At 32.9% G+C, this 17021-nt stretch overlaps 2 protein-coding genes across 3 annotated transcripts in view; one reads left to right on the top strand and one right to left on the bottom strand.

The window, feature by feature from the left end:
• The window catches only part of LOC136974708 (uncharacterized), a 76516-nt gene extending 65001 nt beyond the window's left edge, over positions 1-11515 (bottom strand). For both annotated transcript variants that reach the window (XM_067269650.1, XM_067269649.1), the window contains exons 1-2: positions 11246-11515; positions 1489-1625 (exon numbers count right to left, since the gene is read on the bottom strand). In XM_067269650.1, the coding sequence (XP_067125751.1) occupies positions 1489-1623 (135 nt within the window). In that variant the 5' untranslated portion in view covers positions 1624-1625; positions 11246-11515. The remainder of the gene's footprint in view (positions 1-1488; positions 1626-11245) is intronic.
• A 4347-nt stretch (positions 11516-15862) lies between these two features.
• Positions 15863-17021, top strand: part of LOC136974738 (uncharacterized) — a 108353-nt gene continuing 107194 nt past the window's right edge. The window contains exons 1-3 of the mRNA XM_067269684.1: positions 15863-15902; positions 16098-16271; positions 16339-16488. Coding sequence (XP_067125785.1) covers positions 15863-15902; positions 16098-16271; positions 16339-16488 — 364 coding nt within the window. The remainder of the gene's footprint in view (positions 15903-16097; positions 16272-16338; positions 16489-17021) is intronic.

Here is a 17021-nt window from a genome sequence, read left to right on the forward strand (position 1 = left end):
ACACACACTTTAGACAGAAAATGAGACACTGAAATATTTGTGAAAAAAGTGTATTTACTAATTTGTGTTATACTGTATTTTTCCTTTTCCTTCCTTTCCTTTTCTCCTTTTTTATAGCCTACTGAATTATTAACCCAGTTTAGTTATCTTTTTATTCTTTAAACATTTAATTTAGGTCTATACCATATGTATTTACAATTATTAATATAAAATAATTAGTGTCAATAGTTTGTTCAAAAAGATTAATAAAATCACTAAGCCTAGGCTTATGTCTTTAAAATTTTGTTTTATTTTACACTTTTATATTGTCCACACCTACAGGGTAATTTTCAATGATGAATGTTTAATCTTATCCACTTACTTCAATTAAAAAATTTCATGTGAAAATGTCAAGAAAATAAGCTGTACAAAAAATCATTTTTAAAAATTATATATTTTGGAAACTAAATATCATGGAGCAATGTTTTATACAAAAATGTCTTGCATTTAACCTGTAGTACCTGATTATTAACCTCTCTGTTGGCATAGGCAAGTCCTTATGGTGATATAATGGGTGTCTCATTTTTCACCTTCCACTGTCTCATATTTTAGCTTTTGAAGGTAAAATATGAGATGGGAAAAACTTTTAGCTCAACATTTCTCATACGTACAGAAAAAATGAATACTCCATTAGATTTTAACACCATCTGTAGAACCTTGTTATGTATTTCTTTTTGTAAAATACTGATCCTAACAAATGCTGTTACAAAAGTTTTGAAAAAGTGTCTCATATTTACCCACATTGACCGTATTTTGGTATGGTATATGATAAAAATATCTTTAAATCTAAATATGAATTCACTAGTTATTAAAATTAGTTCATTCAAATACATTAATATGTATTACAATAAAAATTTAATAAATTCTTTTTTTAATTTACTAAATCAGAAACTTCAACTCAGATCTACTTATAAAAATACAATAATTGGATTGCTATTATTGGGAGAGAATCGTACGCAGAACACCCAATGATGATGTGTATGATCTTATGAAAATAAATTTTCTCAAATAAAAACATTTTTTAATATATCACACTCAAGATCTATATTACTAATTATAATTTCATAAATCTACATAAAAAGATTTTTATTTATAGTTCAATTTCATTATTATTTTATATTCAAAAATATACAAAAAAAAAAACTCTCAATACCATTAAGTACTTATATAATTAAATAAATATTACTTATATAAAAAATAAACTAAAATTAATATTTTAACTTCACTAATACAGATTAAGAAATTGTTAAATCTTTATAAAAATTGACTCCATAAATAAAATAGGAATGTAATAAATGTTTACAAGTCACTCTTTAAATGTTCGTTAGTGTTTTCTGTTTTTTGGAAAATTAAGTAGTTCTTACATTATTCTTAAAATTTAAAAACAGATTAAAAAAACTTAATGTAATAAAATTTTAAGTGCTCTTATATATATTTTAATATTCTTACATCTCTCTTATTCATTTCTTCTTCATTCATATAGATCTTCCTTTCTTTTCCCTCAGAATTCTCTTCTTCTGATCTGTTATGAACTGGTCTTGATATATGACGTAAGGCACTTTGGTCCCAACTGTGAGAATCCATGACTAAAATAAAATAAACAAAAATCTAACATATTAGTTCTTTTAATTACTTATATAATAAATATATTTTTATATGTATTATTTTTTGTTTTTTGCCTTTAAATTTTATTAAACATTTCTACTAACTTAAATTGGTTATTTATGTATTTATGTTAGGGCTTATCACACCAGTAATAAGCCCTAACATAATAACTGGTTTAAGTTAGTAGAAACATCTAATTAATATATTTTTTTTTATATTTTATAAAATACTTTAGAAATCTTTTGCATTTTAAAACATAATTAATCTGTAATATGTTAAAACAGAATTTATATTAAATATTTATATTGTTTAAATCAATTACATATTCTTTCTGTTAGTATTAAAATTATTATTTTAAGAAATCTACTAAACAAGAATTAAATTTAACCTAAAATTACTTTTGTACTTTACATTTAGTTTTTAAATTTGTTTTACATTTGAAGGCTTATTTTGAAAAAAAAAATTTGAAATAAGCTTCTAAATATCAATATAATTTTAAATAAAAATAGATAATTCAAAAAACTTTTAATACAAATTTACATGGTTTAAATATTCTACCTTATTAAATCTGAATGTATGTTTTTTACAGAAAGTGTTTTAAAAAATCTTTAATACTTGATTATTATTCTTATTAAAATTAATCAACCTAAACATTAGCTAACAAAATATAGTTAGTTTAAACATTTAATATCAAATCCTTATTGTAATGGACAAAAATTTTAAATTCGTTAGTTATTAAAAACATTGCTATATAAACAAGGTTATAGCATTTCCATTTATTTTTATTTAAAACTCATGATTATTTTATACATTAAAACATTATAATTTTTGCATTAAAAACAAAAATATTTCATATAAATAACTTGATTTTATTCACAATTTCAAAAGAATTATTGTTCCAAATTGTAATTTTAAACTAAACTTATATAGTTCTAAAGATGTAGAATTCATTTTCAAAAACAAAAAATAATGATAAGTTTTTAAATATAAAAACTTCAAAAACTAAAATTAATATTTTAATTTCACTAACATAGGTCAAGATAGTGTGCGAAAGAAATGGCATACCCAGGGGTGTTGCCAATAAGAAAGGGGGTGATAGAGAGGGTGAGAGAAGGATGGGGGGAAGGAAATGGGGTGGGGGAGAAAAAAGGGGGGAAGAAGAGAACAGTAGAGCGATATGCAGGGACCAATTGGATGAAATCCTGAAAATAAAGAGTGGTGCGAGCAGTACAAATAAGCATGTAGTAGACAGAGAAGAGTACGCTCTGAAAAGTAACAGTTGTACAGTAAAAAACAGATGTCCGCCCACTAAAAAACAGGATTGATAAGCGGGGGCAGATTGGAGGAGGACACAAAGGGGCTAGCCTTTATAATGTAAGCAGTAATAAGTCCGACAACTAGGTTATCGTTCTGCATTCGTTGTAAAAGTTCATTATTGGAAGATGCTTACAGAAGTTTTTTAGTCCATGGAAGATCCGTGTTGAGGAGAGGAGGACACTGAAGTTGCAGGGCCAATGATGACCTTCCGCTTGCCCTACGTTACGCAGATTTCCGCGGTAGGAGGTGTACTTAGGGCAGGTGAATAAAACGTGGAATGGATCCTCTTCTTCTACGATGTCACAATTGCACTTACCGTTTCCTTTCTTGAGGAAACGATTAAGGTACGCCCGGAAGTTCCCGTGCGCCGTCATAAGCTGAGTGATGGCATGGTTGGTGTGGAAGAAGGATAAGTTAAGACGTGTGCTGACACTTGGGAGAAATTTGTACGTGTGCCGGCCGGTGGTGCCCGTATCCCACTCTTTTTGCCAGATGGTAGTGAGTAGTTCGTGCAGTTCTCTGCGAAGAGTAGAGAGAAGGATGGCCTCATAAGCATAGGAGTCAGCTATCTTGTGGGCATTCTTAGCCAGCCTGTCAGCCCTTTCATTACCAGGACTCCCAGAGTGACTCTGAACCCAATAGAAATTGATGTAGGCTGAGTTATTGATTTCATTAAGAAGGTTAAGACTTTTGTCAATGATGGGCAGTTTTTAGTTCTGATTCTTTGTCTGATGGAGTGCCACACAACTGTCTGTGATGATGTTAACAGTTTTTCCCGAAAAGCAGGAGATATTTTGATTGATATACTTCAGCATGGCAAGGATGGCCGAGGGATTCCGCCTGGTTGTTAGAGCATTGTTTGCGCAGGCGAAGAGCAGTTTGCCAATGATGTTTCTTAGTGCTATCGACCAGGCAAGCAGAGGCGCCCACAGCATCCCAGGTTTTTGAGCCGTCAGTGAAGAAATTTACTCCAGTAAGTGAGGGTGGTAAATTAAAGTAAATCCTATTGGTGGGAGAAATTGCAGGGTGGAACCGGTTAATATTGCAGTTGAGGTCTATCCCGTAGTTAGAAATGTCATTAATCAATTTGCTGAAAGAGTTGGGGAAATGCATTTTGGAGATCAACTTTCTTAGTTCAGGTTCAGTGATGTTACGAAAATGAAGTTTCATAAGTAGATTCCTTAGATACCTTGCAAGGATTACCAGGTGAATAGGAAGGAGCCCAGCGATGATCAGGAAGGCATTGGTTGGAGCGGTCCTATAAGATTTGGTGATTGCAATCGCAGCTTTATGCTGCGCAGAGAGCAGTTTCCGTCTGATATGGATGTTGTTGGCTGCGTAGCCCACTCCTCGCTTCCATACGTTAGAATCGGTTCAATTGCACCCGTATAGATGAGCTGGCTGGTCCGATGATCAAGCCCCCAGTAGTTCCTGGCAATACTCCTGAGGGAGTGGTTGACACGAAATGCCTTATTGTACACACATTGAGTGTGATCCCTCCAGGTCAGTTTGGGGTCAAGGATTACCCCAAGGTATTTCATACTATTGACACATTGAATCCTTTGGCCCTTGATACGGATGGTCGGTTTTTTACGTAATGGATTCTCTTTAGGAAAGACCATACAGTAACTTTTATTATTCTTAATGATGAGGTAATTGTCCTTGCTCCAGTTGAGAATACTTTGTAGGAGATTGTTAGTGTGCTGTTGAAGAACCTCAAGATTTTGGTGACAAAGCAGGATGACAGTGTCATCTGCATAACTTTTGCAGATAAGGGTTGCCAGGGAAGTCAGAGGTATTGATAGAATTGAGAAGCCCATCGTAAAGAATGTTCCATAGCGTTGGACCTGATTTGGAACCTAGTGATAGCAGTTTTGTACATTATGGTTCCTTGTTCTATTGCTAGGGCAGTTCGCCCTGATAAATAACTTCTGAGGAGTCCATGGATGTTGGCTGGACAGTTGAAATTTGCAAGATTAGTCAGGATAGCAGGCCACCACGCGTGGTCGAAAGCGCCCTTAAAATCAATCGAGACCATCATCGTGTGTTTCCCGTCGCTTTTGACGTCACAAACATAATCAAGGATCTTACCTATTGCTTGGTGGGCACTCTTATTTATCCTGAACCCATATTGGGATGGGTGAAGTGCATTCGTTTTCTCCAAGTGATGGAGGATCCGTCCTCCCATTAGAGCATCCAGAACCTTTCCCAAAACAGCCAGGAGGGATATGGGACTTAGTCAGAGGGCTTGGTGGGGAGGTGTCCTTAGTCTTGGCGATTAGCCTTACGGCCGCTTCTTTCCAGATGGTTGGGAAGTACTTAAGGTCCAAACATTTATTGAAGATAATTAAGAAAGTAGTAGGTATGGCCTCATAGGCATGTTGTGCCATCTGCCAGTTAATCAAGTCAGGGCCAGGGGCCTTATGCTTTTTGATTTTATGAAATTCCCTACTTATCTCCTCTGAGGTGAAAGGTCTATCGTCGTCAGTCAGAAAGGGAATTAGGCTTTGATTTCTAATTTCTTGTTGCTTGGGATTATTGTTGGTTGGATTATCATGTGGGAAGAGGTCGGTAAAAATGACTTGGTAAGTTTCATTGAGGTTGATTGTCTTGCCAGTATCAGTTGAGATGGTAGCCGGAGGTGTCAGAAGTTTTTTCTTTCTAATGGCCATGTAATAAGGAGTTGACCATGGTCCATAGTGGTTGGAGGTGGTGCAGAACTCCTGCCAAGACTTTCGTCTTGTATTGTTGATTAACGTCTTGTAGTCCCTAAAAAGGGTTCTATATTCATTGGTTCTCAGAGATTTTAATGCCGGGTCGTCTGTAGTCCTGATCTTACGTCTTGCCCTTCGTACCGCAGTCCGTTTGGCAGTTAATTCCCTATTCCACCAGGGGGAAGAGGTCTACAGACCTTGACTTTGGTCGCAGAGTGAAAGGCCCTCTTAATGGCGGATTGTAAGGTGAAAACTACATTGTCAAGCATATGAGTAGTGTTAATTTGAATCAGCCCCATGGAATTCCAAATTGTTTTTAGTGTCTCTTCGAAACTCTCCCAGTTAGTCCTATTAGCAATAAAGTAGTTAGCATGAGAGGAGGTCCTGTTGATGGTGGTCTGGATATAGGCATGATCGCTCACTGAGGGGATAGCCAAGGTCTAGCAATCGATGTTAAACCTGGTGGCAGTACTGTTCCCCAGGCAGAGATCAATCCAGCTCTCACCGTTGTGATTTGAGAAGGTAGGAAGCCGACTCTTATTCAGAGAATGCAAGTCAAGCTCAGTCATGAGTTCAACCACAGCCAGACCCCTAGGGTCTTCAAAGGAACCAGATTGGGGATTTGGAATTAAAGTCGGCACAGACAATCTTAGGGCCCAGTGGGAGGGCCTGGACAATAGTCTTGATGATAAGGAGAGGGGTCTCGATGTTTTCTGAAGGTGGGCAGTAGGTGTTGATTATGTGAAAGGTTGTGGAATCCATATTGACACTGATAGTGGTAGTGTATTCAGTACAGTGTTGAGAGACCAGTTGACAGATTAGATTTTTATTCCTTATTAGAAAGCCAGTCTTAATGGGAAAATTGTCAATTTTCTTAGTTAAGTGATGACCCTGGCCTAAGAGAGCTACCTTGTTGTCATAGGTGTAAGACTCCTGGTAGGCGAGAATATCTGTGTCCCTCTCGACCATAATCCGGACACTAGCTGACGAGGCCGCCTTGCATTTCTGAAGATTAATTTGTAGAATTTTAAGGTGATGGTAATCCTTAACAGTACTGGAAATCAGATTATGAATTGGAGGAGAATTATCCATGATGAAAACGAGAATGGAAAGCAATTTATTCGTAGTGGGTGCTATTAACCTGTATTGTCTTGTATTTTTTTAGAATAGGACAGTTTTTGTCTAAGGCATTATGGTCTGTTCTTAACTTTTTGTGATCAGGGACAGTCTTGTTGTGTTGTATACAGTTAGTACACTTCGAATCTTTTTGTGAGTTCGGGCACTCCCTAAATTTGTGCTGTTTGGCACAGTGACTGCACCATTGCTTATCCTCGCAGTGGTGCGAGTTATGTCCAAAGCCCGTGCATTTGAAACATCTCATGATCAAGATGTAGTCATCGACTGGTATGGAGCACCACCCAACAAAGAGTTTCCCGTGCTGCATAATCGCGTTCCTGATTACCGGGGGTACAGACAGCACCATGTGTCCAGCCTGCTGAGCGCCTCTTGGGCTGAAGCTATGGCTGATCTGCACCTCCTGATTATAGGCCTCCTCGTTAAGGTGGCTTTGTAGGAAAGAGTTTTGAAGATATAAATTATCGAGAAGTTCTGAGTCCTCAATGGTCGAAGAAACATTGAATAGAATAACCTTAGGTTGCTTTTTGTTTCTGGTTGAGATCCTAAGTTTACGAGATAATAGGGAGTGGGTCTGAATAGCTTGTTTTAGGGTATTTGAGTCCTCCTCACTATGGACTTGAATATTGATGTCCCCACTTGGGAGGGGCCTGATCTGGTTAACTTTTATTCCTAATTGCTACAGGTTTATATGATCCTGAACTAGGTTCATTGTTTCTTCTGGAATCAGAGGGGGTTCGTTCGAGCCAGTAATGGGTGAGAAAACGACGTTATGTCCCTTTTTCTTGGGGTTTTCTTTCCCCTCGAGTTTAGCTGTATTTACAGTAATAAATTTTGTTGTGGCATTCAATGGACAGGGATTTTTCTTGACAACCTCTGAGTAGAGGCACTTATTGGAAGCTTTGGTGGAATTAGAGATTTCTTTGAGTCGCTCCCTGAGCGCCAAGACCATGCCAAAAATTTGGTTAGCAGCAGTATGCATCTGGACTGCCACAACCCAAACACGTGAACGATCGGCCACACAAACAGCAATATTGCTTTCCGAAGGTAAGGAACCTAAGATAGTGCTCAGGTTTTGGTTAATTGAAGATATGAGATCTTCTTCAGCAAAGCTGTTGTTCAAACTATCTTCCATTGTTTGAAGTCACAGCACACGAGAAAGTCTGACAAAGTAAGGAGATGATTACTTAGATGTATAAATACAAGCCAATAACTACCACTGAGCTGAACGGCGCGACACAAGCAACACTGGAAGGTAGGGCGATGGGCACTTGAAGAAGACTCGGTAATGGAAAGTACTGCGTCCAGAAGATATAGGCTGAGGAACCGTTCACTCCAAGCGGCCAGAATAACGCCGAACGCTGACTGACCACGTGGTCCCGGAAAGCCTTTGATAACGGTAAAACCGTTTGAACGCAATCCAAAACCGTCGAGGGAACCCGATGGGGAAGGCAGAGTCCCAAGATTTAACAATACAGTACACCAGAAGTAACCATCCGATTGGTTGATATCAGATTTAGTTGGTAGGCAATAACGACGTCAAGCAGTCGAGCGACCGTTAGAACCATTACAAAGCCGTTAGTATAAGAAGTACCTTTCTAACGCAGATCATTCCCAAAAACGGGTTCTAACCTTCATAATCGTGACATCATCAGGTTCTTCTTAACTTCTGATATCCAAATATATATCACAATAGTATGTAAATAATAATAAAACTTTGCCAAAATTTCAAGTTAAGCACAAGCTCAAAATCTGTCAACTCCAATCTTAGACAGACCGATTATGATCAACATAGGTCAAGAAATTGTTTAAAAGTTTTAAAAAATTTTGTATAATTTTAAAATAGGCTGCGTTTCTTTATGCACGAGATTGTAGCGAAATGATGTCATGAGCAGTGTTGGCCAATTAGAAACCAGTTTCAGTGTGTTCTCTGTTAAGTGTTTCTCAAGCGCTGCATAAAGAAACGTGGGGATAAGCAAGATGCTTAAGATAGTATCAAGATAATATCACTAAAATAATTTGTATTACAACTACAACTGACAGTAGCTTGTGATTAATGCTAAACAAAGAAAAATAGAGAATAATAATGAAACTCCATATTAACCATATGTATAATATTAATTTTAATATAACAACAAATCATAGAACAATAGCAACAATCTAATCTGCAAAAATTAAAAAAAATACCTTCAATACAAAACACATTAAATGGAGTTTTAACGAGTTTTACAGCACACATTTTTTTCATTAAAAGCTATTATAAAATAGATTACAAAATTTTTTCATGATACAAACAGATGATTTGTATTTTATTTGATTGTATTATATTACTAGATGTTTTATTTTCATCTTAACTAATAAAGATGCCAAAAAAAACTTCTCTAACAATAAAATCTGTTACAGTTAACAATATTACTATTCTATAATATAAACAAATGATTTATGAATGCTTTTACTAGTTATTGATTAATAGCAAGAGATTTGTGAGATAAATATCACTATTGCACAAAAGAATTACAATATTAAAAATAACTAAACAATAAAACATAATATTAAAAGTTCTTATTTTTATTAGAAAAACTGTTACCAGCAATATCATAAAGGAACAATTCCTATAATACAGTTTTATATAGAGTAAATACAAATAAACTACATTTACAAACTATAGTTCTTTCAGTGTTTGCCTTCAGCTAGCCTTGATTTTATTTTTAGCTAAAAATCTTGACTGGCTTAAATGTAAATATTTTTTTTATAAAGCTATTGCAAATGAGATAGTGGTCAAACCAGAAATAACTCATTTATTATAATAAAAAACAATGCATCTAATTGTAATTAGCCAAAAATTATATCTCCTTGATGACATAAATATGAAAAACTTTGATACAATTTGAAACAAATAAAATATAACCAAACTATATAAAACAATCAAAATTTTATTATAACTAAAACTAACTTTTAAAATAACTCAAAGCTAAACATTATTTTAAATTAATATTTTATGTAAAATAAATGCTAAAATAATGAACAAATATAAATGAAATATTCAATTTCATTCAGCATTGCAATTGATAGTCATAATATACAAGAAATAAAATAAAATTTGTTTATTAACGTTTTTATAATCTTTAGATATTGCTGAATTCTTAATAATTAATAATGTAATAAATTGTTAGAATATTTAGAATTAAAAAAAAAAACTATAACTCATTGTCCTTGTGAAGTAGCTTTATTGTTAACAAATAAATATATTCCATGTAAATTTTATAAATTAAAGTAATATTTTTTACTCTAAACATGTTTTTCTTGTCTAGATATTATTTTTTTTCCTTTCATTAGATACCTATCTGATTTATATACAAAAATCTATACTTTGTATATTACCTAAAGCAATAAAACAACTTCTTGACTACTAAATACAAAGAGGAAATCTTTAAGCAGTAAAATCTTTAAAAAAAGTTTGTTCAAATTTGTTCAAAGATTACCTCTTTGCAATATGAATACTACTTTATTTCTTATAATTCATTATATTTAATGTTTAATTTTTGTACCTTATTGTTTTTGTATTATTCTGCTCTTTTAACACATTTTGAAAACTCTATTAAAATAATTTATTCATCATGCAAATAAATATTTTAAACACATCATTGTGATAAATTAGTATTGGTATAAACAAAAAAAGAGTGCAAATTTATTGTAAATTTTCAAAAGGATAAATTTGAAACTGTTAAAATTTTTTTATTATGGATAACTTGTTTTGGTTTTCCCTGCTTGTATTTAGCCATTTAATTGTCTGGGTAGGAGTAAATTAACTCTAAATACGTAAAATTTGTTTATATTAATTAATCTAATATTAGATATAAATTAACTAATTTTTTTACTATATAAAAAAATGTATAGATTATATATTTCAATAGTCTGTAGTGGTTCATGCCTCTATGTAATTACTAACAGAAAATAAATTCATTAAAGCCACTTTCAATTAATAAAGTAATATTATATGTATTTCATTTGTTAAAAAGAAAATGATAAAAGATATAAAATCCAAACAAGCCCTCAACAAACATACTTAAATATATATATATTCATCATCATAAATTATACAAAAGTCAGATTTTATTAAAAATATTAAACTGAAACACAAATTTCATATTTACATTATTACTAATATATAAAACATATTTTAAACAATTTCATTTTTTATTATATATTTTAAACATATCTGTGATACTATTTATCAAAATTTTCCTTTGATTTTATCAGATAAGACCGTTATAAATGATGTATACATAATGCACAATTATATAACAGCGACAAAAAAATAACGAATTAAACTTTTCAATATATAACTGCATATATATAAATATTGTTAATTTTTGTTGTATTTTTGTAACAAATATGTAGAAAGATTTTTAAAAAAGAAGAGAAAAAACACCTACCAGGATTTGTATCTTTAATAGAACAGTAGGCCAATTTAGTTTAGGCTTAAGACGGACATAGGTTCAGTATGGTTTGATTGAATTTAAGCATTATTTTTTTAATGTTATAAATATTCTAACACCTTTTGAATTATATGCATAATGGTGTTTATGTTAATCTAAATATAATTTCGTTGTTTTGTTTAATAATTATCAAAATATTATTTACTTAAAGGCTTTGCATCTCCAAGGAGACGAAAAACTTTCCAAAGATTTAAAGCGCCACCTACCCAATTTAATACTTTACAATTTTTTAAAATAAATTCTCAGATTAAATAATTTGTTTTAATTAAGATTTATTTGTTAATTGATATTATTAAATTATGAAGTAATAAAAGAGTATTTTGAAATTTGAAATTGTGATTATCCGTAGTTTAATATAAATTGAATATTTTTTTCTTGAGGAAACCGTGTTTTATGTTTTCTTTCTTGCGAAGACACAATGCAGTTACAGTTGATTTAAAACACTGGGCAAATTTTCATCCTTCATTCGGTTGGAACGCATTTTACATCGCGCGTTTCGGGCCGATGCCTCTTCAGCCAACTTTTATCTTTTCTTGGTATCCGTTATCTTGATGTTGAACCATGTTCTTCTCTCAAATGATAATATTCGCCGTTTCTATATTAATAATTTAATTTTATTTTGAGGAAACTTAATTTTATCTTCCTCAAGATAAAATTAAATTATTAATATAGAAATGGCGAATATCATCATTTGAGTGAAGAACATGGTTCAACATCAAGATAACGGATACCAAGAAAAGATAAAAGTTGGCTGAAGAGGCATCGGCCCGAAAAGCGCGATGTAAAATGCGTTCCAACCGAATGAAGAATGAAAATTTGCCCAGTGTTTTAAATCAACTGTAACTGCATTGTGACTTCGCAAGAAAGAAAAAAAATAAATTGAATAGTTACATGTAAGCAGTGGTGATATTCGAAATAGTTAACAAGGGTTCGCTAACAGAAAATTTTTCCCTGACAATCACCGACAAACGAAATCGAAGTTTTGGCTAGAAATAAATACAATACCTTTTCTTGCGATATATCTAATAATCAGTGGCGTATTTGGAACGTAACGAGCCCTGGGCGAAGACCAGGTAACAATAGTATATTAGTGCTGTCGACCTTTTTTTTTTTTCTTTTTTAGGCAGAGAAATTTTTTACCCCGAATGGCACTGCTGATAATAGACAGATGTCACCATCTCTACAAATACAATATCCTTTTTATTTCGCTGTCCATAGCCCAACACGTGTTCCACAGCCATCTTGTATTATCTCTCGCGCATGAGATTGTGGGATCTCTCTTATGACTGGATCTAGTTTCAAGAACTCTCTTAAATCAATCGCGATTAAACCTCGTTTCGGTCGAGATTAAAACGGTCGAGAGAGATCGCGCCAAGACATAGTCCCCGACCTTGCTCACAATCTAGATTGAAATGCTCGGTGCGAACGGGGTATAAGGCTCTAGTTTAGTAGTATTACTAGTTTAGTGGTAGTACGTATATTTTAATATATATTTAAAAAAAAAAACAAAACCACTAAGAAATGTTCCGTGTGTTTAACAAGGTTCGGAAAACTGAAAATTTTAACAACGCGTTCGGCCGAACCTGTGAGAACCCGCTGAATATCATCACTGCATGTAAGCGTTTGTTTGCTATGAAATCGATACCCGAATAGATTTCAAAAGTTGTTTAGCTTGCAAAGAATAATTTGATTATTCTTTATATGAATATATATATGAATATATAAGAATATATATATATATATTCTCATATACAGGGCCGGATTTTAGGCGATTGGAGCAATTGGTGCCAATCGGGCCCCGCGCTTGAAGAGGCCCCACGTCACGTCAAAATTTATATATTTAAAAATAGTACATGTTACAAAAATAAATATCTAGGTATATTATTATTAAAAATAAAACAACATATTTCAATATGTAAATTAACAGTTAATTAATTTTGTTATTTAAAGTTTGAGGGGCCCCGCAAAAAAAAATTCAATCGGGCCTCGCACCTATTGGATCCAGCGCTGCTCATATATATATATATATATATATATATATATATGAGAATGTTTCTTCGCTATACACGCCTAAGTCGTTCGACCAATTGCTACTAAACTTCATACGTCTATATACCGCTAACTTACATAATGTCGAACATCCCACCCCAAAATATCTATTGAATTTCGGTAAATCAATTAATTTTCATCTCCATTTGATCCGCTGTTTTACACATAGCGCCATCTATTGACAAAAAAATTAACAAAATATATCTATCTATTTATCTATCTGGTCATCTAATTTCGTTCTGGGGAAAATTTTGAATCGAAGTAACATGACATCCATTCCGAACTGGAAGTTCCTAAATAGTTAATCCGGACATCCTGCCACTAAGCTTTCTACATCTGCTCTCGACTTTAATGTATCTAACTCCTTTCTCGAGATTGAGGAGGACAGACATCAAGGGACGACAGGTTTATAGAAAATTATTGAGCTACAATTTGGAAAACATTGTGGCCCAATAATTTTTCTATAAAATGCAAAATTTACCAGAACATACTTCCCACATATTTTATACAATCTTTTGCAAAAATATAAACACTTTATTAAAACATTAAAATACTTAATTAATAACCAGCTAGGTGGTTCTAACCTACGCAAAAACACCTTATCTCACTGACTTGTGAGAATTATTTATTAACCGTAACGAACGTTTTCAACTTGTTCTACAGGCCATCTTCAGATTTTAAAAATCATGGAATATTGATAACTGTTATTTTTTGTATAGAACGGTTAAGAACTCATTTAAAATACAGAATTATTTGGTATATTGAGCTATTTGAATCCAAATAATAAATTACAGTAATATATATATACAATTTAAAATAATAAAATAAATAAAAAACGTTAGTTAAAGGTTGAAAACGTTCGTTACGGTTATTAAATAATTCTCAGTGAGATAAGGTGTTTTTGCGTACGTATAACATAAAAGCAATTATTCTCTCATTTTTACATGATTTTTTTTATTTAAACAAGTCATACGGAGTCTTTCGGACATTAATATTAGCAACTCGATCATGTGCGGAACCATCACAACCTGTCTAACACGGTTCACTTTTCAAATATTAATAGTAGACCAGTATTAATTACTAGTGGTTTACGACTAATTTTGCTAGAATTACTTCAATCCCCTTCCGCAACGGTCTCGAATTTTTATGGGACCAGCGGTATGGTGGCATTCGAATAAGAAAATTACATAATACAAAGTTACTGGCGAGTACAAAATATGATTTGTTTTCGACGGTGCCGAGTTTAAATATTTAGTCCGTTTATCGAAAAATGTCATTCGTTGTCAGATGACCATTTGATATTCGGCTGTGAATGAAACAGTTTCTCAGAGGTAAAATTCGTAGTTATATAAATCAAATATTATAATATAATAGAATAGTACGAACAGTGACGTAGCGTAGTGGGGGCGGCAGGAGCGGCCCGCCCCGAGCGGCACTTTTAGGGGGCGGCAAAATTTCACAATAAATAATATCTTGTAAAAATACCTAAATAAGGGGGCGGCGAAATTTTCCTCCGCCCCGGGCGGCTGACACCCACGCTACGCCACTGAGTACGAAAGAATCAAATAATCGTAATGTTTGTTGTTAATTATTTTTTGCCCGAGCAACGCCGGGCTCATCTGCTAATTATATTATAAAAAATTTCAAAAGCGACTTCATTAAGAATTTAAAACAAATGATTTTAGCGTGAATTAAACAAAATTTTATATTTTGTTTGTTTCCATTAGTTAATTAAAAGCAAGGAAATTGATTTTCTCCGAAATTAGTCGACAAAAGTTGCTACGATTATGCATTATTTATTTAACAAAATAATAAAAAAAAAAAAAACATAAAACTCAATTCGGTCTCCATTATAAATATTCTGCAGCGTTTATTTCTGGTTCAAAGTGCTTTTTTTTTAACTCTTTCCGACCTGTGGGCACTAAGAGGGCCTCTTTTAGCGAGCCCATTATGAGTTCGGCCAGGCCCAGAATGGGGCGGTCGGGTGGTGAGAAACGGGGCCCGAACATATCCGGACGGACCACCACCTGAAAAATTCTTGGAGATTTATTGATCCGTTCGGATTCGAACCTGGGTCCTCCAGAGCGGTAGGTTGCCACTTTGACCGGTCGGGCCGTGTATTCAAACTACTAGAAAAATGCTCATAATAAAATTAGTGTTATTTCCATTATGATCTTAACAATATAAAATAAAGTAAAAATTGATTAAAGAAATTAATTTCATATTTTATTTAGGCCTATCTTTAGTTATTTACAATATATGTAAACTAATAAATTCGGGTTTCTTGGCAACATGTAAATGTCGTGCATAAAACAAATATTTCTCCTGGGAATTGTATAGATGATTCATATATAAAACAATTCCATTTCCTAATTATTACTATAAATAATAAAAACACTAAACTGAATACGCTGATTTTATAAATCCAAATGAAGTTACTAGAGAACTGTATACTTTTATGTCTTGCTGTTAAATTTTAGGTACTGAATAGAATATGCCCGCAAAATGGTTAAACTTTATTCTATTCTTATTCTTCCCGAATTCTGTAAGTTATATATAATTTTTAGCTATTTATTTATATATTTTTTATCTAAAAAAAATATATTTATATGCATTCTAGGTTATAGTAGAGTCACAAGAAAGTAAGTTAAATGATTCATAAAAATTTTTAGATATCGTAATAATTTTAAATCTTCGTCAAAGTCATTAATGATTTTAAATCTCATTTACTGTATTTCAGATAATGATCCGAAATGTTTAGAAATAGATACAGAAGCTTATGAATTTAGAATATCGCCTGGAGGATATTCTGTCGATTCGATAAATCAATCACAATGTAAATCATTATGTAAAAATTATAATTATGCAGCACTTACGGCTGGAAAATATTGCTTTTGTGATGATGAATTGCCAGGTAATATTTTTTAAAATTATTTTTATTTGTGTTTTTATGTTATTATTCATTAAAACTATCTTTGCAGATGAAATTGTTGAAAATGCATTATGTGATGCAAGATGTACAGAAAATGAAGAATGCGGCTCTTCGAATTCCATATTTTATACTGCAATATTGGCTAAAGAAATTCCGCCGATTGTTGATATTTTTCTCAATATTCAATATAATTGCACAGGTATTAAACGTTTGTTTTTATATGAATAAGTGGTCTGTTTATAGTATAATAAAATTCATACTAATATAGATCTAAATTTTAGTTGCTTTTTCAGTGTTTTAATATTAATATCAATCTTGATTTAAAAACATCAAATGCAATTTTATAAATTCAATAAAATCATTTTATTTACATTTTTAATATAATTCTAAATGCTCTTTATTTAATAATATGCTATACTAATTGAGATACAGTATATATCAGACTGTAAAATTTTTTTAAAAATTTTTGTCATAGCATCATGTTTTATCGCCATATTTTGGTAACTATAATAAATAATCAAAGTAAATAACTTTTAGAAAAACTTGAAAAACGTTAAATTAATATTTATAGGGTCTTTAAGGTAGCGGCCGGATGGCCGAGCGGTCAAGGTTAGCAGCCTGCCGCCCTGGGGGACCCGGGATCGAGTCCGGACGGGTCGAAAAATCCCCAGGAATTTTTCGGGGGGTGGTTCGTCCGGATATGTCGGTCCCCGTCCCTCACCACGCGGCCGC

The sequence above is a fragment of the Centruroides vittatus genome, unplaced genomic scaffold (assembly GCF_030686945.1).
Source record: "Centruroides vittatus isolate TY-2023 unplaced genomic scaffold, ASM3068694v2 contig_355, whole genome shotgun sequence".
Taxonomy (NCBI): domain Eukaryota; kingdom Metazoa; phylum Arthropoda; class Arachnida; order Scorpiones; family Buthidae; genus Centruroides; species Centruroides vittatus.